General features: G+C 43.5%; 1 protein-coding gene across 1 annotated transcript; it reads left to right on the top strand.

Annotated features, from left to right (window-relative positions):
• Positions 1-596: 596 nt before the first annotated feature.
• On the top strand, positions 597-19,291 carry MYLIP (myosin regulatory light chain interacting protein). Its single transcript, XM_049716375.1, has 7 exons — positions 597-911; positions 2,017-2,207; positions 13,533-13,718; positions 15,013-15,210; positions 15,744-15,908; positions 16,946-17,366; positions 18,920-19,291. Exons 1-7 carry the CDS (start codon positions 825-827, stop codon positions 19,007-19,009), a joined length of 1,338 nt encoding a protein of 445 aa, XP_049572332.1. The 5' UTR covers positions 597-824; the 3' UTR covers positions 19,010-19,291.
• The last annotated feature ends 5,744 nt before the right edge of the window (positions 19,292-25,035 follow it).

The raw sequence follows: 25,035 nt of genomic DNA, 5'->3' as shown, positions 1-25,035 counted from the left end.
ACTAGGTCAAGCTCCCTGGCTTATTGAACGACAGCAAAAACTTTTATACTCATATTTTGTTTTCTCAATGACGAGGTCTAAACTAAAGAACAAAAATTCCGCCTTCCTACAGCCCACTGAGGCAAACCCCAGGGAAATCATCATTTTCTTTTCAGGCTTTGGGGTTGCACTCTTTGCTATCTGCTTTCACCACGACGACCACCACCCCGCCCCCCAAACGCGCTACTGGAGCGACCCAAGGCTTCTTTCTGAAGGCGGTAGCTTGGAGGCGTTTAATCACTGTATATTCAAGCCCGACAGAAAGGCGATCCCACGTGGGAGCCCCGGGCGGTCGCTGGCTCGGAGCAGCGTCTCCCAGCGAGCAGAGGTAGCAAGCGCGTTCCGGGGCCTCCCTCCTTGCGCAGCGCTCAGCCCCCGCGAGCTACCACCTCCCCGGCGGCCGGGGGAACTCAGCCGGCTCTGGGAGGTCGGGCGGCGGCCGAACGGCCGCTGCTATTGGCTGGTCGGGCGGCGGCGGAGGGGCGGGGCCTCCGTGATTGGCGGGGGCCTCAGCCGAAGGGGGCGGGGCCGCTATATCAGAGAAGTCCCCGCTGCGGCGCAGGCAGTCGGGCTGCTGGAGTGCGGCGACGCCGCGGGACTCGGAGAGCCAGCTGGCGGGCGGGCTGGAGAGGGGGTGGCGGGGAGGGCGCGGCGGCTGCGGGTTGCAGGGCAGTGGTCTGCAGGGCTTCAGCCTCCCGAGGGCCAGCCTCGCCGAGCCCGGAACTGGGTCTGAACCCGCGCACAGCAAAGACGAGGCGGCTGTGGCGGCAGCGGCGGCCCCAGCCATGCTGTGCTATGTGACGAGGCCGGACGCGGTGCTGATGGAGGTGGAGGTGGAGGCGAAAGCCAACGGCGAGGACTGCCTCAACCAGGTGAGGACCAGGGGCCAGGCGCGGGGTCCAGGCCGGTTCCCCGAGGCCGAGGGGCCTCGCTGTGGCGCCGGGACGCGCCGCTTGCCGGGGTCCGGCGGCGCAGCGGCGGCGGCGGGGTTAGTGCGCCCCAGGCGCCCGGCCTGCGCCCCCTCCTCCACGAGGCCGTGGGGCGCACGGCCCCTTCGTGGCGTGCCGGGGGCGCGTGGTGGGGTGGGGGTGGAGGGCGCGGGGGACGCGCGGCGGGCCTGCCCCCCTGCCCCCCAGCCCGGGACTTTCCCGGAAGAAGGAGGCCCAGCACACCTGCCTCAGGTGTGTGAATGATGCCTCCAGTCGGATCCCCGCGGGGCCTGGCAGCGCCACCTGCGTCCCGGGATGAGGTGGCTGGAGGCGGTCGCAGGTCCCTCGGGTTGCTCGGCAGACAAGCAGTGCCCTTGTCTCTTGATGCTTCTCAAATGGAGAAGCATTTCTTATGCACCTCCTTGCATCTCCCGATTCGCGGGGGACGAGAGGACGGTAGGTTTGGGTCGTGGACTCCTCGGTTGTCTTTAAGCACGCGTTTCCTTAGGAGTGAGGAGGAACGGTTCCAAACAGTGCATAGTGGTGTGGCAGAAAATTTGATCTCAAGTGAACCGCTGTGCCCTCCAACCCCCTCGACCTGAGATGTTTGGAAAACCTCCTGCAAAGCTTAGCTGACACTTGTGGCGTGTTTCCTCAATGTGTTTGCTTTTTTGGAGTCCAGATGGTTAAAATTGTCCAGATAATAAGCTGCCAGATCAGCTGTGCAGATTGTGCTAGTGGAGGGAATTCCAGTGATTGGAATAAAAAGGAAAATACCCCGTGGATTCCCGTCCTCAGCCTTTCTGGAAGGCTACATTTTGAGAACTCCTTTTGTGCCTCTATACTACATCTAGTGGTTTCGCGTCGCTGGAGCCTTAGAACTCTGTTGTTTTAGCTGACAACAGGAATTGTAACACCGTTGTTGAACTTTGTTATTTTTTTTAAAAAAAAAGAGTAGGCAGGAATCTTAGACTCAGATGGAGCCTTTGGGTTTGCTTTGACCACATGGACCACTTGCTCATCCACACTGCATTCATTTTTGTTTTAGGTGTGCAGACGATTGGGAATTATAGAAGTTGATTATTTTGGACTGCAGTTTACGGGTAGCAAAGGTGAAAGTTTATGGCTAAATCTGAGAAATCGGATCTCCCAGCAGATGGATGGGCTAGCCCCTTACCGGCTTAAACTGAGAGTCAAGTTCTTCGTGGAGCCTCATCTCATCTTACAGGAGCAGACTAGGTAAAGTGACGCTAAAATAAACCAATGTCAAATAGACCTTTGATTCCATTTAGGAAGGGCCACTGCACCTTCCCAGAGATGTTCACAGGCAAATTTGTTTTGATACAGAGTGAGTTGGTTATAACTTAGAAGTTTTCCATAGCACAGTTCTTTTGTTGAGGTGAAAAGAGAGCTGCATAGTTGGCCTGGGGTACATTTTCCACCTCTTCTGGTGTTTTTCTTATTTTTATAGACAATGGGAGAGTAAGGTTGAATTCTTACAAACACTTGAGATCAGTGCCACAACGCAAAAAAATTAAAGAAAGAAAGAAAAAAGACCTAACTGACTTCCTGATAGTGGCATCTACTGCCCGATAGTAACCTCTGTCTCAGCAGTGTTACTACAGGTCATTGCAGACTGCTCTAACAGAAAGCAGGAAACAGTTCCTCTTGGGTTACTTAAACTTGGTCAACTTCTTCAGCCTAGTGTCAAGTTACAGTGTGTAGCAAAGAGCTCTGTCCGAATTTTAAAAGTTTTTCAGTTTCTTGAAAACTTAGTCAGAAAACTCTTTTAAGGCCAGTAGTAATCTAACACTACCCCACAGATAGTTTATACATGATTGTTGAGTTCAGATTGTTAAATTTATCTCTTCTAGAAAGCCACCACTAGTGGTAGACAATTGGAGCATGTGGTTTCCTTTTTCAAACAGAAAATGGATTCTCCCCTGGACTGGCTGTAATACTTTTCTCAAGGATGAGCCAAGCTAGGAAACTGGTGTTTAATATTTACTGCTGAAATGCAGGAGACCTAAATCTTATAGTGGCATGTAAAAAAAAAAAGAAAAAGGAAAAGGAAAATGACTACTTTTAAACACGGTAAACTTTGGATCTTAGTTCTAATGTTTTTCATAATCCTTTGGATTGGAAATTTGCCATGCACATAAAAAATGTGAGTGTGAGAATTATGAGTAATGAGTGAGCCATATCCTTTAAGAGTTTTTAACATGTCATTTTTTTGGTTGTTTACCAAAGGACGTATAGACACATATTTTGAAAGATTATTTATTTGAATTTGAAATCTCTCCTTTGCCTTTTTATGGAGCTTTAAATGGTGAGAGAAGTGTTCAATTTTGTATCTGAGGGAAGCTAGTATATTGAATTCTTAGTGCTCCTGAAAATATGTTGCAAAATATTCAGGTGATTTCATATTTAAGGATGTTTTAGCTGTCTATATGAATCAGGATAGGTTGGGTTTTTTATTTTTTTATTTTTTTTTAAATTAAAGCGGATTTGTGAATGCTTCCACTTTGCACTTCAGTGTGATAACTTGCAGTTGAGTAAGAGAAAATAATACATATATATATAAAACACCTTGGAATTTTCATTGTGTAGCTTTATCATTATTTTGCAATTATTACAGGGCCTCCAGATTCAAATCTATTTTGATGACACAGATTTAGTTTTTAAATCTGCAGAAGCTTGGAGGACCAAATACATCATTTAAACAATGACTGAGGGACTTCCCTGGCGGTCCAGTGGTTAAGACTTCGCCTTCCAATGCAGGGGGTGCGGGTTTGATCCCTGGTTGGGGAGCTGAGATCCCACATGCCTCGTGGCCAAAAAACCAAAACATAAAACAGAAGCAATATTGTAAAAACTTCAATAAAGACTTTTAAAAAATGGTCCAGATCAAATAATCTTAAAACAAACCCAGTGGCTGCAGTCATAATATAATACGTACATCTGTATTATAAATGCTTACAGATTTTACAATTTGCTACTAGTCTTTACCTGTGCTTTCTTGTAATAGAGTTAATAACTATTATCAGCTCCATTCTATTCATGCAAGAAATAGAGATATTTTATGAATTAGAATTGGAATCAAATTTCCTACTTTATTGACTCAATTGACTTTGACTCGAGATTCATGTCTAATAGCACTCAAACATTGCACATACCTAGTTAGACTAGGTAATTTTAATTGATTTTCATTCCTTTTGAAATTATACTGAAAAATTCATGTGATTTTGACTTTTAAAATATTGGTGTATTTTACTTGTTTTTGTGGGGTTGTCTGAAATAAATACAGAATTTTAAGAAAATGCCACCTAAAGTTTATATAGCATTCTGCTTTAATAACTAGATAAAGTGCGTTGTAATTAGCATTGTACCTTTTCATTAGGATCAGTAGTCGTGCTGCGTCGAATGTAGTTACAATTAGCATTGTGTTTATGTGCATGATACTACGGAACAGAAATACTTATTTTCCCTAATATTATGTTATCAAGATAAAGCTGGTTGATGAACTTTTTTGATATTTAATCATTTGTTGTAAAATATTCATATAAAATGCCATGAAAATAAAATCGATCTGTTTACATGGTGAGTAAGCTCAGCTTTGCCAGTCCAGTTATGAGAGGTGATATTTTCCCAGCTCTTCATCAAGTCATGAGGTCAAGTCATCAGTCATTTCCATTTAATACTCAGAAAGTGTCTGGCCAGTTTATTAAATGGTGCTGAAATATCCTAGCCAAGTTGCCTCTGTGGACAATTAAAGCAGCCTGCTCACAGTAGCTGGCCTGACTGGGGGCCAGTTAATATATTAGTTTGCATTAGATTAGGGAAGCTGCTGTGAGAATGACAGGCAGGAAGGCCCGTCTGTAAGAGCAGAGCTCTAGTGGCAAGGCAGAAGCCCCTGCGTTCTGGGTCCAGCTCAGCAGTCTGCCTCCAGCATGTACAGCCTTCCAAGACTTGAGCCCAACTGAAAACGCTGAAAGAGATTCTTTAAATCCCTTCTAGCAGTAGACTTTTTTTTTCTTGGCTTCTGCTTCCTCTCCATATTATTTTCCTAATGCTTTTTCTAAATACATTTCTCTGAAGAGAGAAAAAATATATCCAATGTCTGCTTAGATTGGTAGATAGAGTTAGTCTGGCCTCTGATGTGGCCTGATTTTAGATTTGATTCTTTACCTGGATAATTATGTTTGCTCTGGAATGGGGGATTCTGGAAAGTAACCAGAGAGTTTTGTTTAGACTCAGCTGGCACCTTTCAGAGATTGGCGACAGCAGGTGTTTTCAGCAGATGTTTGCCATGCTATGGATTAAAACGAAAAGTGAAATTAATATATTCCAGAAGTAAATCTGAAATCATAATCATCTTTGAAATTATTACCTTTCAAAGGCTTTCGGTTATTCACAGCAATTCAGACCAGATTTTGTCAACATTTTCAAAACCAGAGATTAGAGAATTATATGCTTCATCTTCAGGGATGGTAATTATACCATCCATTCCCAGTAAAATCTTTCTGTTTCTCCTTGACTGCCACATTTTAGCAGAGCTCTGTGTTCTTTGCTAGAGGCACCCTGCTTGGTTAAGACTTACCAACACCTGAATCCTCTCTCCCAGAAACCAATCCCAATACAGGGGCTCCGTGAGTGCTGAACTGCATGTTCATGGAAATGCTGTAATCCTGAACGTTGCATCTCATTAGGATCTTAAAAGTCGCGAGCAGTGATGCGTTTGGCTTCAGACCCCAGCTCACTCATCACTCCCCGGGGAAGCCTTCTCCAGGCGTGCTCAGGAGACTAAACTCTCCCAAGACATCGTGTAGCTTTCCTTTATAGCATTTAATGAGTGTGTAACACTCCATTTACTTATGTGACAATTTGCTTATTGTCAGCTGCTCTAATAATCTAAAATTCCATTAAGCAAGTAGCTGATCAACCTTGTATACCCAGAATCTAGCCAGTGCTTGGTGTGTAAATATTTGTTGAATCAATGAATTAAGAACTTGGAAATAAAAAAAAATAGGGTTAACTGATACTGTGATAATATAAATTTTCTTATAGGTATTGAAATGTTTGCCAGTTTGCTTCTATAACTTGAAAAGTTTGAGAATGTCTAAAAGAATTCTCACCACTAAAAAATGTTTTGTAGTGATTTTTCTCAGTTAAGAATTTGCTCAGTGCTTGGCATTCTTTTGTTTGCTTGCTTCCTTCCTTCGCCCCCTCTACCTCATTCCAAGGCGTTTGTTCATTGTGGTTGTTCTTATCTAGAATGAACTACCACGCTCCTGGACCTTTTATGAAGTTCAGATAGTTTTCAAGCCGCAGGCTCACTTTATCTAATTTCACCCAATTTGTAGGTCCTGACTACTTATTAAACTCAATTTTTCCCTGTCTCTCAACAAATATTACTTAGACAAGTGAAAATTGAAGGAAGATGGCATCACTGAAACCCACAAAGCAAATGCCACATGCAAACTATAGGCAGGTGGGGGTGATAATCTCAAATCAGTACACAGCTGAATCACATTGACCCTAGCCAGTGCCTGTAATCACATTCAAAGTCTTATAAAACATCATCACGCAATGAGAAGCCCACGCATGGCAGCGAAGAGTAGCACTCGCTCACCGCAACTAGAGAAAAGCCGGCACGCAGCAACGAAGACCCAACGCAGCCAAAAGTAAAATAAATAAAATAAATAAATTTAAAACAAAACACATTGTCACGATGGTAAAGGTTGATTACAGAATTTACCTTTGTGTGATTCAGGATGGGTAAATTCCATAGGATGCATTGCAGGAGTATTATGCTCTTCATATCAACTACTTGCCTAAGAGTGGAGTGACACATTGTTTTTTTTTTTTTTTTTTTTTTTTTTGGTATGCCCAAATACAACACAGGCTCCAGGAAAGTAAAAAATGGTAAAGACAGACGTGTATATTATTTCCAAAGATAGTATTAATTACATTTCTGAATTCTTATTTATCTTTTAAGTTTTTCTTTCTGTTCAGAGTACGGGATGTTTGTGGTGGTATATGGTTATTTTAGCCACAGACTGCCCGCCTGGGCCCCTTCAGTCTCTTTTTGAATTTCTGATACTTATATATGTGTATGAAATATCAAAGAACATTGAGAAATTGATTTTTATGTAACCAAAATGAACTGTTCATTTTGAATGTCATTATAAATAAAATTTGAATATTTAAATGGCACAAAGGGCAGATTCAGGGTGACCAGTGGGGTCAGGTTCCAGGTTTATTTATTCTCTGAGTGGTGTACCACTACAGCCCGATCCCAGACCTCTTCTGGACCTGATAGCCCTCCACACTAATCTAAATTGTTGAGAAAGAGATTGTAGTTAATGCTCTTAAGCTACAAGATTGCCCGGACTGTTGTTTGCCTAGGGACAGCTATCTACTGTGAGTAATCATATTTTTTAGAAGTCCAGATTTTATGCTTCCAAGTGTTTTTCTGCTGTGAGTTGCAACTACTTTTGAACTTAGGAATTTCCCTCACCTGTGCCCTCCTTATCTTTTAACTGCCTTGGAGCCTGAGGAGAAAGCAAATTCATCGGTGATTCCCATTTTGTATTTTGGGCTTTGAGAAGGATTTCCTTAAACCTGAATAGAAACCTGACTTGGTAATTATTGGCTGTGACAGGTTTGTCAATTGTAAGCCTTCCATGAAGTGTGGTAGATGTGATGGTTCATTTTAGGTGTGGCTCTTCATTTGAATTCTGAACCTTGACCCTAGGGATTTTTACTGGTGTTATTTTCTCAACCTCTTACTATGAAAAATTTCAAATGTACGGATAAGTTGAAAATTTTTACAGTGAACACCCAATACCTAGATTCTACTATTAACAGTTTAATATACTTGCTTTATCACATATTTATCCATTTATTGATCCCTCTATCCATCCATCAGTCTATTTTTTCATGCTTTTCAAAATAAGTTGTGTGTGAGTACACATCTCCCTAAATACCTCAGTATGCGTATCACTAGCTAGAACTCAGTATTTGCCTACAGTTCTTTTTTTTCTTTTGATTGATACAAAATTTATATATGATGAAATGCCTAAATCCTAATACACCACTTAATGAGTTTTGGCAAATGGATGTACCTGTTGAAACAAAACCCTTATCAAGTATGAACCATCACTCCAGAAAGTTCTCTCATGCCTCTCTGCAGTTGTTCCCACCCCCCCTTCCCTACTGCCACCCCACAACCAGGTTGTATGTTTTTCCAGCATAGTTTAGTGATGCCTGTTCTACTTCATGTCAGTGGAATCGCACAGTATGTACTCTTTTGTGTCTGGTTCCTTTTGTTCATCATAAATTTTTCGAGACCCATCATCTTATTGTATACATCAGCGGCTCGTTCCTGTTTATTGCTGGATAGTATTCCACTGTAGGAACGTGCTGCTGTTTGTTTATGCATACTCCTGTGATGAATACCTGTTTTCCAGCTATCGTGAATAAAGCTGCTCTGAGCGTTCAAGCACAAGTCTTTTGTAGACATGTGTTTTCATTTCTCTTGAGTAAATGAGAATGGAAGAGCTGGGTCCTAGAGGAGGTAATTGTTTAGCTTATAAGTAACTGCCACATCTTTTCCCGAAGCGATTGTACCATTCTGTACTCCTGTCAACAATGTACAGGGGACCAGTGCATCTGCATCCCTGCCAGGTTTCAGGTGGGTTTATAGTGGTAGCACATTGTGGTTTTAATTTCTACATCTCTGTTGATTAATAACACTTTCATGTGCTTATTGGCCTTTTGTACATCTTTTGCAAAGTATCTATTCAAGTCACTGGCCCTTTTTTATTGAGTTGTTGTCTTTATTTTTGAGCTGCACAAATCCTTTATATATACTAGTCCTTTGTCAGATATATGTTTTATAAGTGTATTTTTTTTTTCCTGTGGTTTGCCTGTGTTTTTGATGCCTTTTGATGAGTAGAAGTTTTTAACCTTGGTGAAGTCTCATTTATCCACTTTTTTCTTTTACGGTTTTTGCTGACTGCATCCTGAGGGGAACCTACCTCCAAGTCGTGAAGATACTCTCCTATGTTTTGTTCTAAAAGGGTTACAGTTGTAGCTTTTACATTTAGGCCTGTGATCTATCTTGAACTGATTTTTGTTTCACTGGAATTTAAGATACAAAACAAACCTATAGCAATTCTTTTGTGACTTGATAATTTTTAAATATAACTTGGCAGTTCGAGCTTGTGGTTTAATGACTCATTGGACTGAGGCGGGCATATGGGTGATCTCAGTGGGTGTCTCGCTCTGTGAGGGACAAACCAGCCATTACAACGGAGGGCCAAGTTCAGTCAGTCTCTTGGGGAGAAATTCACTTCAGTTATTAGGACTGGAGACTTTTTAAAAATAGCTACTTAGCCATTTTCGCGATGTCTTAGGTTAGTTACTTAATTTTGAGTTTAATAGTAAATGTGGAGATAGTTGTTTTATATTTGTGTCATGAAAAGCTCTTCAAAATTATGTAACTGGGAAGATAACTGGAGGGCAGTAATTGAGAGTAACTGTGATGAGCGGATCGACAACTCCCGATTGGTTTGCAGAGAGTTCTGCTTTGATTATTAGATGATTTCTTTATGAGACAAGCCAGAGTGTAGAGGAGAGTGCTCTGATTACAGTTCTCAAAAGATAAATGACCTAACTTTATTCCGTAAAGCTATGGAAAGGAGTTCATTTTAAACATAGAGGAAATCTGAAGTATGTACTCTGAAACAAAAATATATTAAGGATATGTGACTCTTTTTTAAATTAAAATATGACATATCCTTATATTTATCCCCCCCCCCTTTTTTTTAAGTCTTCCCTAATGCTGCAGCAAGTGTGAATTCATTAAATGCAAAGACATGAGTCAGCTAGAATGTTTCACTTTGGGGCTCCAAACCCCATCCATATATTGAAAGTGTATCCGTTTTCTTAGTAACTGGGTAAAGCTTGAAGAGCCATGAATTTCAAGGTGCAACCAGAACAATGTTTAGAAAATGAGCTTATGTCTGTTAGGACATATTCATAGACATTTGCTTAAGACAAAGAAATCATTTTTTCCAAAGGCTTTCTTTCTGTTTATGATTCTAGCATGTAGCCTAAATTGAATTAGATAGGCCAACCACTTTTGATCTTTAGTTAAAAAAAAAAAAATTCACTGCAGGCCTGACTTCTTTGACCACATCTGCTCATTTTGATATTATTGGTAACTTTTAACCACTTTACGAAATGGGAGGTGCGGTGGGGGGGGGCGGGAATCCACGAGCCAGACAGTTACAGGCCAGATGGTTGGAGAGAAAATAATAGGAGAAAATACTTGACTGAAAACCACCCCTAATTATTGAGCCATCACTGGATTCCGTGTGGAAATGTTTCTGTATGCCCTGCCATTCTCCCTCTTCGAAAGAGCACATTAAATAGAGTCTGCAGATGGCCTGCCACCGCGTGACCTTTGCTGTCACTGCTGCACGTGCTTTTCTCCTGGAGAGCATAAACTTATCACCCAAGAGCCAGTTTGTAGCCAGAGTTATTTTGATAGGATACATTCCTTGACACCAAAAGGCTGTACCTTCCTTCGAAACAGGAGCGATCAGATATATTCACCCTGGGACCTCGGCATAGGGCTTGGCACAGTGGCGATGCGTGGCAGATTTGTTGACTTGAAATGAAAAGGTTGCTTGATAGCCATGAAATGGCAAAATGCAGGAAGGGCCTTACCAGAAAGTTTCTGTAAATGATAAGGAGGAGGATTTTTGTACTCACAGGGTATCGACCGCAGTGCAGCCGAGAATGTGGAGTATGTTGGAAAGGCTCTTGTCCCCCACCTCCTTTTGAAAAATTCTGACTCCCAGACCGAGGAAGGATCACATTACTCTCGGGCTGCTGACCACCTGTTAACATTTTGTTCCTGCTGCTTCTTTGCCTTTGATTTTGACAGCTGTCTGTCCAGAAGTCGGTCCTGGATAGTTTGGAAAAGGAAATTGGATCAATTTTGAAACTCTTCTTTTGCAGGCTAAACTAGTCTCTAACTTAATACTTAGGAAATAAGTTAAAAGACATTTTCACATAAGCAGTAATTAAATTGAGAAGACTTAGTTGGGGTGATACCCTTAAAATCTTTCAGCACATACTTCTTTAATGGAAGTACATATTTAGGTTTTTGGGTGATACCCTTAAAATCTTTCAGCACATACTTTCTTCTTTAATGGAAGTATATATTTAAGTTTTTGTTCCCTACTGACATGTCCACTGATGAATGCAGAGACAGAGGTACCTTAATCAAGATGATGTTTACCCAACAGTCCTCTAAAAAGCTTTCTGAGGGCTGAAGCAGTGTTGTAACACCAAGATTTTAAGGGACGGCTAGACCTCCGTCCTCAGATAGCTATTTTAAAACAAGTTATTTTTGTGGTTATTTCTTTGCCCCAGTAAGGACCCCCTTCTCAGTTTAGCAGTATGTCAGAAATACTTTAAAGACAAGCAGATGTTTGGGTTAATAAAAACCATGCTTATCTTCTTCCAGTGCTATTATGCATTCTTCACTGTGATTTCTTCATAGGGGGCTTTGAATAAAGAAAAAACTGCAGTGTTTGGCAGAGTCTGATAATTTTAAACATTTCTTTATCATTATAGAAGGCACAAAATGTTGAATTTAAACATTTCTTAAAGGAGGATTAAATGGCTCTTGTCAGCCTGAAGTTTTGAGACTCTCAACAGAGCCCCTCCTTGTATTTCTAGCCTCAGGTTCCCTTGCCTCCTTTTTTTGCATTGTTCACATTATCCCTTCTACCTGGATGTCCGACACAAGGCTAGCATATAAATAAAAGCATCTCGAGGACTGGAATAAGGGTATCCAGCTGAAGGGGGGGAATTTAGGAACCCTGTTCAGAGCTTTACAATGATGATCATACTTCATTTGTTAACAGAAGGAATAGTATGGCATTGCAGCATGTTTGAGAGACTGTATTGAGTCATCCAAGGAAGGTTATACATTTGCCAGAGACAGATTTCATAATCCAGGCCAGTGTGCCTATGACAGTTTAGATACTCTGTTCAGAATCTTAGGCAACACGGATTGGCAGGCAACAATATCTGAAGTTTTCCAGGATTTCTAATTCTCACATACCTTTCGGTAAATGTAGAATACAGTGTTGTATACAACTAGGACAGGCTCAGATGGAATGAAACCAGGATGGGAATATAAACTAGTTGCAGACCACGTGTAGTTTTACGTACATTTATAGAACTCTCTGATGTTAGAGGCACTTATGAAGTCAGCTCAGGTGCAGCTAAATACTAGAAGTTAGAACATGTCAAATATAATAGAGGAATAGATAGTTTGCATGTGATATAGACAAAAGGGTATCCAAATGAGGGGACAGGAGGAGTGGCCTTCAGGACAGAGGGAACAGCAAGACCAGAGACATGGGGGTGTGAATGTACTTGGTTTTTCCAGAAGGAGGAATTGTCCCTTTCCTGGGACATAGTGGCTGGAGGGAATGACAGGAGATGTGGCTGGAAATCTGGGGCCAGATGTGGAGAACCCTGGGTTCATGCTGACAGTGTGCTTCCTCGGCAAACAATGGGAATCCCTTGAAGGATTCTGAGTGGAGAAATGGCAAGTTTATATCAGAAGCAAGCAACTTGGAAGATGGATTCACAGAGTCTAGAAGAGAGATCAGCTTAGAAGATATTGTAAATTCTCTGACAGTTGAGAGCTACAAGTAGGATAGAGGAGGTAAAAATGGGAAAAACGGAACTGGATTTAAAGAGTTTTCAGAGACAGAAGGAAGATGAAGAGTCAAAAGTGAGTCTGTGGTAAAAATAACAAATCAATCTCTGGTTTCCACTGGGAGAAAAAGTGGGTTTGGGGAGAAAGTTTGGCTTTGAAGAAGGTGAAATTGGGATACTGAAGACTATCCAGTGGAGAAGACTGTTAGCACTTGGATATTTGAATATGATCCTTAGGAGAGAAGTTGGGGTTAAAACTAGAGATTTGGGGCTTCCCTGGTGGCGCAGTGGTTGAGAGTCCGCCTGCTGATGCAGGGGACGCAGGTTTGTGCCCCGGTCCGGGAAGATCCCACATGCCGCGGAGCGGCTGGGCCCGTGAGCCATGGCCGCTGAGCCTGCGCATCAAAAAAAACTAGAGATTTGAGGGTCATTTGAATAAAGGTGAGGCTTGTAACATAATAATTACACGTCAAGATAAAGTTTTTCTGATTAAGATCATTTGTTTTAAATAGTGTAATGCAGAAACATGTATATAATTATTTTACATTTTGTAACTTGAATGTTACTGAACTTGTCATAGTTAGACTTGTTTTGTTTGGGTTAAGACTTTTTGTTTCAGAGAAACTTAATCCTTAGACTTATTTTGCCTTACTACTCATGATAAAAAAGGGTCTGTAACTGTAAGCATTTTTAAGGTAGCTTTCTTCCTTGCTCTCTTTTCCTTACTTAAATGGGATTATGAAGTTGCTAAGCGGTTGGGTCCGATACCAAGTTAGTCCCTCAGCATAACCTCACTCTCACATTGCTTTGCAGGCATATCTTTTTCTTGCATATCAAGGAGGCCCTCCTGGCAGGCCACCTCCAGTGTTCACCAGAGCAAGCAGTGGAACTCAGTGCCCTCCTGGCCCAGACCAAGTTTGGTGACTATAACCAGAACACAGCCAAGTACAGCTATGAAGAGCTGTGTGCCAAGGAGCTCTCCAGTGCCACCTTGAACAGGTGAGGCTGCAGTTCACGCTCATGTTTATTGTCATAGATCTAGCAAATTTATAAGAATTTCCAGAAGAAAATCAAACTATGATAGATACAGGTAATTTGTGAGGTTGAGACTAGACCATTGCCCAATATAACCAACTATTTTCAACAGATTCTTAGCCTTTTCTTTGAGAAACTTACAAACACAAAACATAATCCACACAAATAAATGCCCTTATACAAAATACTATATAACAGGAATTGTAACATCTCTGACCTTTTAAGAATGCATATCTCTTAAAGTCTGTCATGTTTATCGGCATTTTCTTCATCCCAGCAAGGATTAAACCAAGAGACCTAACAAAGATGTCTTAATTATCTATTCCTGGGTAACAGGGTTGCCCCCCTAAACTTAGTGGCTTAAAACAACAAAATCATCTCACAGTTCTCTGGGTCAGGGATCTGGCCGTGGCCCGGTTGGGTTCTCTGGCTCCAGATCTTTGAGGAGGCTGCAGTCATGCTGCTGGGGGGGTTCAGTCTCATCTGAAGGCTCACACGAGGGAGGGATCTGCTTCCAGTTTGGCTCAGGTGACTTGTTGGCTGGCCTGTGCCTTCACCACGGCGGCCTCTTCGGGGGGGCTGTTTGATAACGTGGGGACTGGCTTCCCCAAGGACGAGCAGTTGAGTCAGAGCAAGAGCAAACACCCAAGACGGATTCAAAGTCTCTTTATAACTTAATCTCAGAAGTGAGTGACAGCACATCACTTTGGCCGTATTCTGTACATTAGAAGCAAGTCATTACTCCAGCGTACACTCAAGTGAAGGAAGTTACATGAGGGCATGGATACCAGGAGGTGGGGACCTTTAAGGATGGTATCAGAGGCTGTCCGCCCCAATAGATAAAATAGATCCTGCATTTTTCAGTTGCAAATGACCTAATCAATCCCATATAATGCTATATTATAATGAAACTTAGAAAGCAAATCTAGACAAATGGCATGAGACATTGCTACGTATAAATTTCTTATGTATATTTTTAGAGATTTTCCATAGTTCTTTTAATTCATCCCCATCTGGCATCCCCCATAGTTTTTTCTCCTAATGATTCAATAGTTGAGATCTTGAACAGTGTCTTTAAAGTATTTTACAATAAGTTTGCTAAATAAATGAAATATCAATAGTATATAGCTTTGAGTTTTTGTGATTCGTAAATGACAGTGTCAGTATAATTCACTAGTAAAAAGGATACCGATTTATCTCTGAAGACTACATCAGTTAATCTCTCTGTATGCCTCTCTGCCCTTTTGGGGTCTTGCAGCATTGTGGCAAAGCATAAGGAGTTGGAGGGGACCAGCCAGGCTTCGGCTGAATACCAGGTTTTGCAGATTGTGTCCGCAATGGAAAACTACGGCACAGAATGGCATTCTGTGAGGGACAGCGAAGGGCAGAAACTCCTCATTGGGGTTGGACCTGAAGGAATCTCAATTTGTAAAGATGACTTCAGCCCAATTAATAGGTAACCCAAGTCTTAAATTTTTGTTTAGACCTACGTGTGTACGTACTTTTGTAGCTCTGATGGTGAAAATAGGAAATGGAGAGGGATTTACTAGACAGTCATCCTTTAGGCATAATGTATTTCATTTTGGGTAGGTACATTCATTTTATTCAGATCTTGATAACCATTCCAATATTTTTTTTTAAATATAGGCTCAAGTGTACTGATGTGACAGAGTTAATATTTTTCACATGTCATCCACGGCTATAAAAATCTCATTTCACACACACACACACACACCACACTCACACATACACACACACACACTCACACTCACACACACACTCACACTCACTCCAAAACTTGCGCCAGTGCTCCTCTCCAACTCTCTGCAAAGAGCCTTCATACCTAGGGAGCAGAGTGCTTATCTGATGGTCCCAGGCAGAGTGTCTGGCTTTATGTCTGGGCCCTGAGCACATGGGAACCCTGCAGAAGCACACACACGGTGACCCATCTCCCCTGGGCTTGCTCACTTTTCTCTTCCCACGTTTCAGGATCGCTTACCCTGTCGTGCAGATGGCTACCCAGTCAGGGAAGAACGTGTACCTCACCATCACCAAGGAGTCTGGGAACAGCATCGTGCTCTTGTTCAAGATGATCAGCACCCGGGCAGCCAGCGGGCTCTACCGAGCCATCACCGAGACGCATGCTTTTTACAGGCACGTACCCCTGTGCACCCCGTAACCCCAGCGTCTGCCACAATGCTGAGATTTCCAGGTGACAGCAAGGCTCCTATGGTTCCTGGTATCACCGAGTCAGTGAACCTTGTATAGAGCTTAAGAAATCGGTTGTTTTCAAACCCTTCATTTCTACCATAGCAGTGGGGTCCTTCTCAACATCATCCTGCTTTTCCCTCAGGGTGTGTGTGTGTGTGTGTGTGTGGGTGTGGGTGTGGGTGTGGGTGTGGGTGTGGGTGGGTGGGTGGGTGTGTGTGGGTGTGGGTGTGTGTGTGTGTGTGTGTGTGTGTGTGTGTGTGTGTGTGTCAGAGAGAGAGGGAGATGCATGGATTCGCTCTACTGCTTATCTCTTAGCCCTTTCCTCAGAGCTCCCCTTCCCCGAGGTGACTGAGCGGTGGGGCCTGTTCAGCCGCTGCTTTTGCCCTTTTCCCGCAGGATGACCCAAGTCGTCTTTCCTTCCTGGGAGAGCTGCTACCCTGAATCCTCAGTGTGTAGTGAGGATGTCTCGATAACTGTATTGATAGCCTTATTTCCAAGGGTGCTTTAAAGTAGACTTGTGATTTGACTCAAATATTTGGAAAGTTTTTTAAAAGCTAAGAAGTTTAATTGGCAGGCAACCAACCCTTTTTTTATGTTAAAGTAGACACACACATTGTGGAGCAGAATGGAAAATTTGTAGCAATTTTTAACATAAAGCCAAGACTACAAAGAAGAATTTCCTTTTTCTTGCCATAAGCTGCTTTGGACTGTAGTTCTGTCCCGGGAGGCAGAGGTGCCCTCTGGTTTACAGCTGCCTGATCAGGGCGCCTTCCTTTGCAGACACTTGAGAAGCACAGAGGTAGAATCATTGAAATACCTAACACCTATGAAACTGGAAGAATTCATTTTCAAGCACACAAACAAGAATATTTAATGTCTGCTCCCATGAGCATCATTATTCACAGCAGTGTTTAAGGTCTGGCTCGTGGGGACGCCCAGGCCTGTCAGTACTGAGGTGGGTGTTACATCTCTGTCCGTAGGTGTGACACGGTGACCAGTGCCGTCATGATGCAGTACAGCCGAGACCTGAAGGGCCATTTGGCTTCTCTGTTTCTGAACGAAAACATCAACCTGGGCAAGAAGTATGTCTTCGATATTAAAAGAACCTCCAAGGAGGCGTATGACCACGCCAGGAGGGCTCTGTACAACGCGGGTGTGCTGGATCTCGTGCCGAGAAGCGACCCCAGCCCTCCAAACTCTCCCCTGAAGTCCTCGGAGAGCAGCATGAGCTGCGGCAGCTGCGAGGGCCTTGGCTGCCAGCAGACCCGGGCCCTCCAGGAGAAGCTGCGCAAGCTCAAGGAGGCCATGCTGTGCGTGCTGTGCTGCGAGGGTGAGATCAACTCAGCCTTCTGCCCCTGCGGCCACACTGTGTGCTGCGAGGGCTGCGCTGCCCAGCTCCAGGTGAGGATCTTCCCAGCTCCAGGTGAGGGGGCGTTTCCAGCTCCAGGTGAGGTTCCTCCTGGCTCCAGGTGAGGGTCCTCCCGGCTCCAGATGAGGGTCCCCCGGCTCCAGGTGGGGGTCCTCCTGGCTCCAGGTGAGGGGGTGTTTTCCAGCTCCAGGTGAAGGGGCGTTTTCAGTTCCAGGTGAGGGTTCTCCCGGCTCCAGGTGAGGGGTCAGCCGGCTGGCATGGGCCAGGTGCTGACTTGTGGAGGCACAGATGGAGAATGTCCATCTCCATCCAGAGGGTCTTTGTATCTGTGACTTGGAAGGCATTGCCCTTTGGAAACAGTTTGGATTAGCACACTCTTTTCAACAATGTAATTACTGAATCACAGGCTTCTTTCAAGTCCTGGATATGAGGTTCAGATTCACAAGGTACCACATCTAGTTAGTGGCTGAGCCGGGCAGTGGAACCCAGGCCTCCTGGGGGCTGGTCACCTCCTTCTCTTCCCTTTTCATGTTGTCTCTGCTGCTTGACACGTCGGAGGATGGTCTTTTTTGCTTACTTGTATTATTTGGGAAAGAATTCTGAGAGTTTTGAATGATAGTTAACTCTCACTTATCCATGGGTGGGTTGTCGCCTCATTTTTTGTGATTAATTTCCTTTTGGTACTGCCTATGCCTCCAAGGTCCCCTTGGATTAGCTCTCACTTAGCAAGTCAAACTAATTTTAATACTAGTAGAAAAAATACAAGCACCTCTTACATAGTATCGTTTTCTTTCTTGCACCTTGCATTTCCTTTTACAATATTCTCAATTTGTTTTCATTTCCCAGAACGGTTGGCTAACTGCCACTGTGATTTTACGTAAAATTAGCCCTAAATAACGTCTAGTCCCTCGGAAGCTGCTAATTTCAGAACTATTTTTAGGGCTATATATGAGCCAAGAGGATGCCCATGTCTTCCTTAGAGTAGATCACGCTCCCAAGACGAGTGATTTCCCCAGGAGTGGTCGTGGGTTTGCCTTTTTCATCCACATAGTCTGATTCTCATGCCTACGGCGCCCCGTGTGGCTGAGGAAGGGACATGCTTGCTGAGAGGCCAGCCAGGGGTGTGGAGCTGTGACCTGTGACTAGGAGCGGCCATGCTCACCGGCCACGTGGCATCCCCCCGTGATGCACCCTGAGCCAGCTGAGCCAAGGACACAGTCTCCGGGAGGGTCTCCTGCATCCCTGCCTGAGACTTCATCATCAGCCCATGTAGGGACCACAGCCTCATTGCACAGCAAGAAGTCTTCAGTAATCACTTTACTCACGGTGCCTTGTTTAAGAGTTTGACTGAAAACCTGATTAATTTCATTCATTTATACTTTTTCCTAGTATTTATTTTTAATCCTTTGTCAGGTATAAAATGTCAGACTTGTTAGAAAGCAAAGAGCCCTCCCAGTGGAAAGCTAGAAATAATTGTGACCACAACGTATTTAGAAAAAGCACTGTAATAGGTACCATGGGTGAACACTGAAGACACAGACCCTTGGAAGTGTCCTAACCCATACTGTCGGCTTCTCTTTTCCAGTCCTGTCCTGTCTGCAGGTCACGGGTGGACCACGTCCAGCATGTCTACCTGCCGACCCACACCAGTCTTCTCAACCTGACTGTGATCTGATCTGCTGTGCACTTACCGGACATGCCATGTCTCCATGAACTGCACTGGTATAAACTATAAACATGATAGATTGTGGAGAGAATAAATACTCCAACGCCCATCTGCCATGCAACGTTTAGGGGGAAAAAAAAAAAAAAGGAAGACTAGAAACAGTATGACTACTCCTTACCGCCAAAATGTACCATGCGTAGAATCAGCACCTCCGGGTTGGTGACCAGGAAGAGCTCTGGGACCCAGACACGTTCCTTGGACTTTTCTTCTTTTTATGATCAAGTAAAGAAATCAGGAAGATCTTTGACGTCAGTTAAGTGGCAGCATAGCCCAAAAGTGAGTACCTTTTAGAAAATGATGTTTAAGTCTCCTTAACGTATCCCAAGGTAAGTTTCCTACTTGCAGCCAATTTTGTAAGGATTCATTTTAAGGATTTACTTGGTTCTTTTTGTACGGGTCACAGAGCTCTGGACATTTTTAATAGGAAAATTTTTCTTAAAGAGATAGTTGTCATTTTAATGTCATTTCTGTTTTTCTAACTTGTTCAAGAAAGATTGGGAAGCAAACATATTTAAAAATCGATTCGGGGACTTTTTTTTTTTTTTTTTTTGCCGTACACGGGCCTCTCACTGCTGCGGCCCCTCCCGTTGCAAAGCACAGGCTCTGGACGCGCAGACCCAGCGGCCACGGCCCACGGGCCCAGCAGCCCCGCAGCATGCGGGATCCTCCCGGATCGGGGCACAAACCCGCATCCCCTGCATCAGCAGGCAGACCCTCAACCACTGCACCACCAGGGAAGCCCGATTCGGGGACTTTTTTAAATTGGACACAAAGTTGTCAGATTTAAACCAGTCTAACCAGTGGAAAATAGATCCCTCCACGTGGATGGTGTCCTATTCTTTCCCCCTCTCCTTACCCTGTCCCCAAGCCTTTCAATTATAAAATGCTACCAGTCTGGTTAGACGATTTCTGTGGAGTAGTCAGCACTCCTTTGGGCCTCTTGAGTTGGTGGAATATTTTAAGATTGAAAAGGGAGCGCATGTTCCTTGGAAGGAAGAGCATTGCTCGCTGAGATGAAGCTTCGCCATGTACAAAGCAGGGGTCGTTCGTGAGTTCTCCGACGCACCCTGCTCCAGCTTCAGCCAGTGGGGTTGCTTTTGCTTGAGCCATCAAGCCTTTTACAGCCTTATAGTAGGTATCCTAGATATCGTAAGCTTTTTTTTGGTAGTAAATGCTTAAGTATTAACTTTTTGTTGTCCCTCTATATGTTTTAGAGGGGTTTCGGGGTTTTTTTGTTTCTATATTCTTAATCATGTTTTCCACTCCCACTTGGGCATTTTGGAACCTGGTCAGCTTGTTGGTTTTCTAGGATGTCTGGAACCTGGATGACCTTATTGGGTGCAATACTAGCTAAGTTAAAGCTAGAAACCTACACTGTCACTTTACTGAGATTTCTGAGTATACTTTTCATATTGCCTTAATGTAGCAGTAATGTGTTTATGCATTTGTTTCTTTGCACAGACATTTTGTCAGATATTAAAACTCTACTTTTTTATGGCACATATTAGCATATAAGCCTTTATTCCAAGAGGTATTTATTTTTTCACTTGTAAAAAAATAATGTTTCACATATAAAGAACTCTGTTATATCTTAAAGGATTTCTGTCTTTTATATTCAGGATAATAAAGATGTTAAAGCAAACACGGGTGTTTGTATCTTCACAGTTATTGTCATTTAAGCCAGATTTTATTCATTTAATAGAGCATGGATAACGTCATGGTTGGTATCTAATGTGGTCCTTTGTGGAAAGTTTGAAAATGTTTAAGGTATTGGCTCTAATCAAGGAGACTCTTTACCCAGTTACTCATTCAGCTATGTTTTCTGGTTTATAGGATTGGAATGTAGGTGAAAATAGGGTAATATACACAAGCAGACGAAAAGTAACAATTGGGAAAAGGACTGTAAAGTATTGGAGAAGGAAGGGAATGACGAAGTTGGAAGTTAAAACTCTAAACCCAGATGATGCCGCTAGTGCGTTGCGTGGTCAGGACAGGTGAGTGCCGGGCTGGGTCCCAGCAGAGATGGCCTCAGCCCACAGACTCTAGGGCTGCATTCTATAGGGCTGCTAGCCTGCTGCTGCTGGGACCTCGCTGCCCTGAGTGTGCTCACTTGTGTTGCTCAGGAAATACTTTGTGGAGTAGAGAACAGTGCACATAATATATGTAACTCAGAACTGTCACAGTCAAGTAATTTCAGCTGCTACAGAGGTTCAGTTCGGTACAAGTGCAATGATTTCAAGCAAACAACTTTTTAAAAATCGAGAAAAACAAGATTTGTTTTCCACTATTCCTATTCCTAAGTCAACCTCCCATCAATTTCTAGGAACTAACTTATTTATTCAATCACATTTATTGAGCACCTGCTAAGTTATTATTGAGCACTGGAAATTTAATAATGATCAAGACACGAATGATACAGGATGCCCATGTCATGTACTTAAACCTGTAATTTACACTATTTTCTCTATATATAGAAATTAAATAATATTCAAAATGATAGAATATTAACACTGGAGGGGATCTTAAATGTGGTAGTCTCAAAATGCTGGCCAGAGTAATGGATGGATGGGTGACAGGCCAACAAATGGATAAGATATTGTTCACCCCGCTACACCATGGACTCCTCAAGCTCAGTGACTAACATGAAAACTACTGTATTACAAGGTGACTTAGGAGAGCTAAAAGAAAAGTGCTGTGTAGGCACAGAAGGTGATGGTTAATTCTCCTTAAGAGCCAAGGGTAAGGGTGCTTCACAAAGACCCTTTGAGCTGAGCCTGAACATTCTAGTTGAATTTTACCAGGTGGAAAAGAAAGTATATGGTGCATACAGGGTTAGAACGCAGTTTGGGAGGCTGGCCCCTCCCCCTGTGGTCAATGAAGTGGTAAGAAATGAAGTTCTGAAGGGAACGTGGTTAGAGTTACCGTGGTGAGCGACCTTGAATTCCAGGCTTCACTTGGACTTGGTTCTCCACTGCCTTCAGAACCAGGGACTTTGGGGATGGGAGAGTGGCAATCAGATCTGGTTTCTTGCACAGGGAACACAGAGAGCCACAGAGGAAAGCATACACAAGAGCAGGAAGAGAACAGAGGCAAGAACTCAGTTTTGATCATCTTTCGACATGAAAATGAAACAGATCAAGAGCCTTCGGAAGTATGAGCAGTATTTAGTGAGACAGAGGAGTCATACACCAATTCTGCTTATATCTTGGAACACATAGTCGTTAACAGAGGGACAAACAGGGGAGCAAGCCATGGGGGTAGGAAGGGAATCGAATCTGGTTTTGAACATGATGCATTTGAGATGCTTGATGACTGGCAAACCTAGGGTCTGTTGAAAACTTGGGCTGGAACTTACAGAGGATGGAAAAGGTAAAGAGAAGCATTTAGTGGCCATTACATTTAATTGATATTTGAAGACGTGACAATGTAAGAAGTCATCATAGGGAGAGCATTAAGGGGGGAAATGAATAAAGCTGAAGATGGAACCCTGAAATGACCTAGACCTAAGGTGGACGGTGAGAATAGGAAGGAGTCTGAGAAAGACAAAGGGACGAGGAAAAATCAAGGGACTGAAAGCCAAGCCCGGAGACAACTTCAAACGGGCGCGCCCGCTCCGTCCAAACAGGCAGGCCAGCAGAATCAAGGAGCTGGAGGGCCAGAAAAGGCCGTACAAATGTGGCAATATCAGGTGGTCCCAGGTTCCAAGAAAGAGTGGGTGTATTTTGAGATTGCGGGCATACTCCAAGGTTGCCAGATTGTAGAGAGCTATGTATGAAAGTGAGGCAGGGACATGAACGTGATAAAGGGGGGCCGACATGCATTGGTGACAAGGTGGAGTAAGTCAAGATGGTACCGTAGGAGGCGGCGGGCTCAAGAGAAGCGTTTGCGTTTTGCATTTTAAATGGGAGGACTCGGGGGCCGTGGAGAGGGTGAGTCAAAAGGTACAGCAGAGAGGAATCAGCGTTGGAACTCTGGAGAAACAGAAGCCTCAAGAGGCTGTTCTGCCAAAAGTCACGATCCATGAGACGTGAACAAAAGCATTCTTTCATCCTTTTATTAAGGGTTACAAAAATGAGTGGTGAAGCTAGAGACATTTCCCCCACCCTATATGTCTACACTGATCCTGTTGCAGATGTCGAGCTCAGATGCAATGTGGGTACATTCTGGGGTTGTCCCCTTAACCCTGCCATTGAACATGGAGGATCAGAATCCCCACGGGTGACTACTCTTGGGCAAAGCATGAACTCTTCCAAGAAAAATGTGAGAAAGAAATGCCCTATAGCCCAGAAGTTTGAGCAAATTTCCAAACACAGGCCTTGGGAGAGTGCATGTATGAGTCACCGCAAGTAAGCCTGAAGCAGGATGGTGCAACGGATGCTTTGGCGCTGAGAGAGCTCAGAATAAACCAGGAAGCCAATGTTTTTAAGATAGTTTTACCAAGCAGTGGAAAACGAAGCCTACGTGGAGTTTGAGCACAGTCAGAATTTAAGACCAGATGCAGCTATTTTTGCCTTTCTCATTGCTTATCATATTTACTGCCTTCTCACAGAAATCCTATAACATTGCAAATTACTTTTATTCATATTTGCAGAATCTCCTTGAAATGAGTTTGTTTAAAAACTGCAAGATGTTAAAGAGTTAGCCCTATGCCTTTTAAAAACCAAACTATGTCAAGACCACACCAATTACACAGATTTAACACACCTGCCAGATGCTTATGGAAGAAAATACACTTCAAGCAAAAGCTAAACATCTGTTGTTCATAAACTTGTGCTAATGCTAAGGGGAAGCAAAATCTCAAAAGCATAAGCAAGGCTTCTATCAAGGAGCAATTCCTCTGGTTGAGAAGAAAACTCCTATACACGTGTGAAACAAAAAGATGATAGTTCTAAGACCAATAGTATTGCACATACATGTATGTATATATGTATATATGTATATATGCTTAAAACTTTTCATAAATGTTTAAAGAATGTGAAGAAGTCACTGTGGATTGGGTGCATTTGGGGAAGGCTTTTTGAAGTAGATAAGTTCTTTGCCTTGCATTCAGTACAGAATTTGGATTGGCGGGAAGGAAGACAAAGCAGAGGATGTGGAAGAGCCTGCAGGTGAGGGACAAAGGGTGATAAAATAGGAAGAAAGTAGAACCAAGTCATAAAGAGACTTCTGGAACAAAGATCCTAAGTTTGGTGAGTGTGTGAAAGATACAGTAAGATCTTTCTTTATCTGGGGTTCATTCGGTTTTGTTTTGTTCTTTTGCGGTACGCGGGCCTCTCACTGCTGTGGCCTCTCCCGTTGAGGAGCACAGCCTCCAGATGCGCAGGCTCAGCGGCCATGGCTCACGGGCCCAGCCGCTCCGCGGCATGTGGGATCTTCCCGGATCGGGGCACGAACCCGTGTCCCCTGCATTGGCAGGCGGACTCTCAACCACTGCGCCACCAGGGAAGCCTGGTTCATTCGGTTTTTATTCATTAACTTGGACATTGATTTATTAACTCAGCAAATATATATTAAGCACCTGGTATACATCAGGCTCCCTGTTAGGGCTAGAGCTGTAGTTCTCATCCGGGCTGATTTTCTCCCCAGGAGGCACTGGGCCATGTCTGAAGATGGTTCTTTCTCATCACACCGAGGATGGTGTGCCACTGGCATTTAGTGGGTAGAGACCAGGGATGATGCTAAACGTCCTGCCATACACAGGACAGCCCTCACACCAAGAAATTTTCTGGCCCCAAATGTCAATATTGCTGCTGTTGAGAAACACTGGACTGGAGGGTTCGGATATCCTAGGTGAAGTTCCTGCCCTTTCAGGATCACAGGGGGAGCTGACACTGTAAGCTAAGAATTCCGGTGCACTACGCTCCATAATGAAGCAGGTACCGGGAACTATGGAAGAGCAGAATAAGATGCCACTCACTTTGATTAGGGTTGAAAAGATTTCTGGAAGAAAGTCACATTGCAGATGACTCTTAAAA

The sequence above is a fragment of the Orcinus orca genome, chromosome 10 (genome assembly GCF_937001465.1).
Source record: "Orcinus orca chromosome 10, mOrcOrc1.1, whole genome shotgun sequence".
Classification (NCBI taxonomy): domain Eukaryota; kingdom Metazoa; phylum Chordata; class Mammalia; order Artiodactyla; family Delphinidae; genus Orcinus; species Orcinus orca.
Note: the sequence above shows the minus strand (reverse complement) of the source record. Positions and strands in the feature narration are given on the sequence as shown.

What these genes read in the sequence shown, in the direction of transcription:
- MYLIP (XM_049716375.1), top strand. Translation starts at nt 825, where the DNA reads ATGCTGTGCTATGTGACGAGGCCGGACGCGGTGCTGATGGAGGTGGAG. An exon ending in GCGAGGACTGCCTCAACCAG is followed by an intron (nt 912 to 2,016) that starts GTGAGGACCAGG and finishes TTTTTGTTTTAG; the next exon opens with GTGTGCAGACGATTGGGAAT. An exon ending in GAGACGCATGCTTTTTACAG is followed by an intron (nt 15,909 to 16,945) that starts GCACGTACCCCT and finishes CTCTGTCCGTAG; the next exon opens with GTGTGACACGGTGACCAGTG.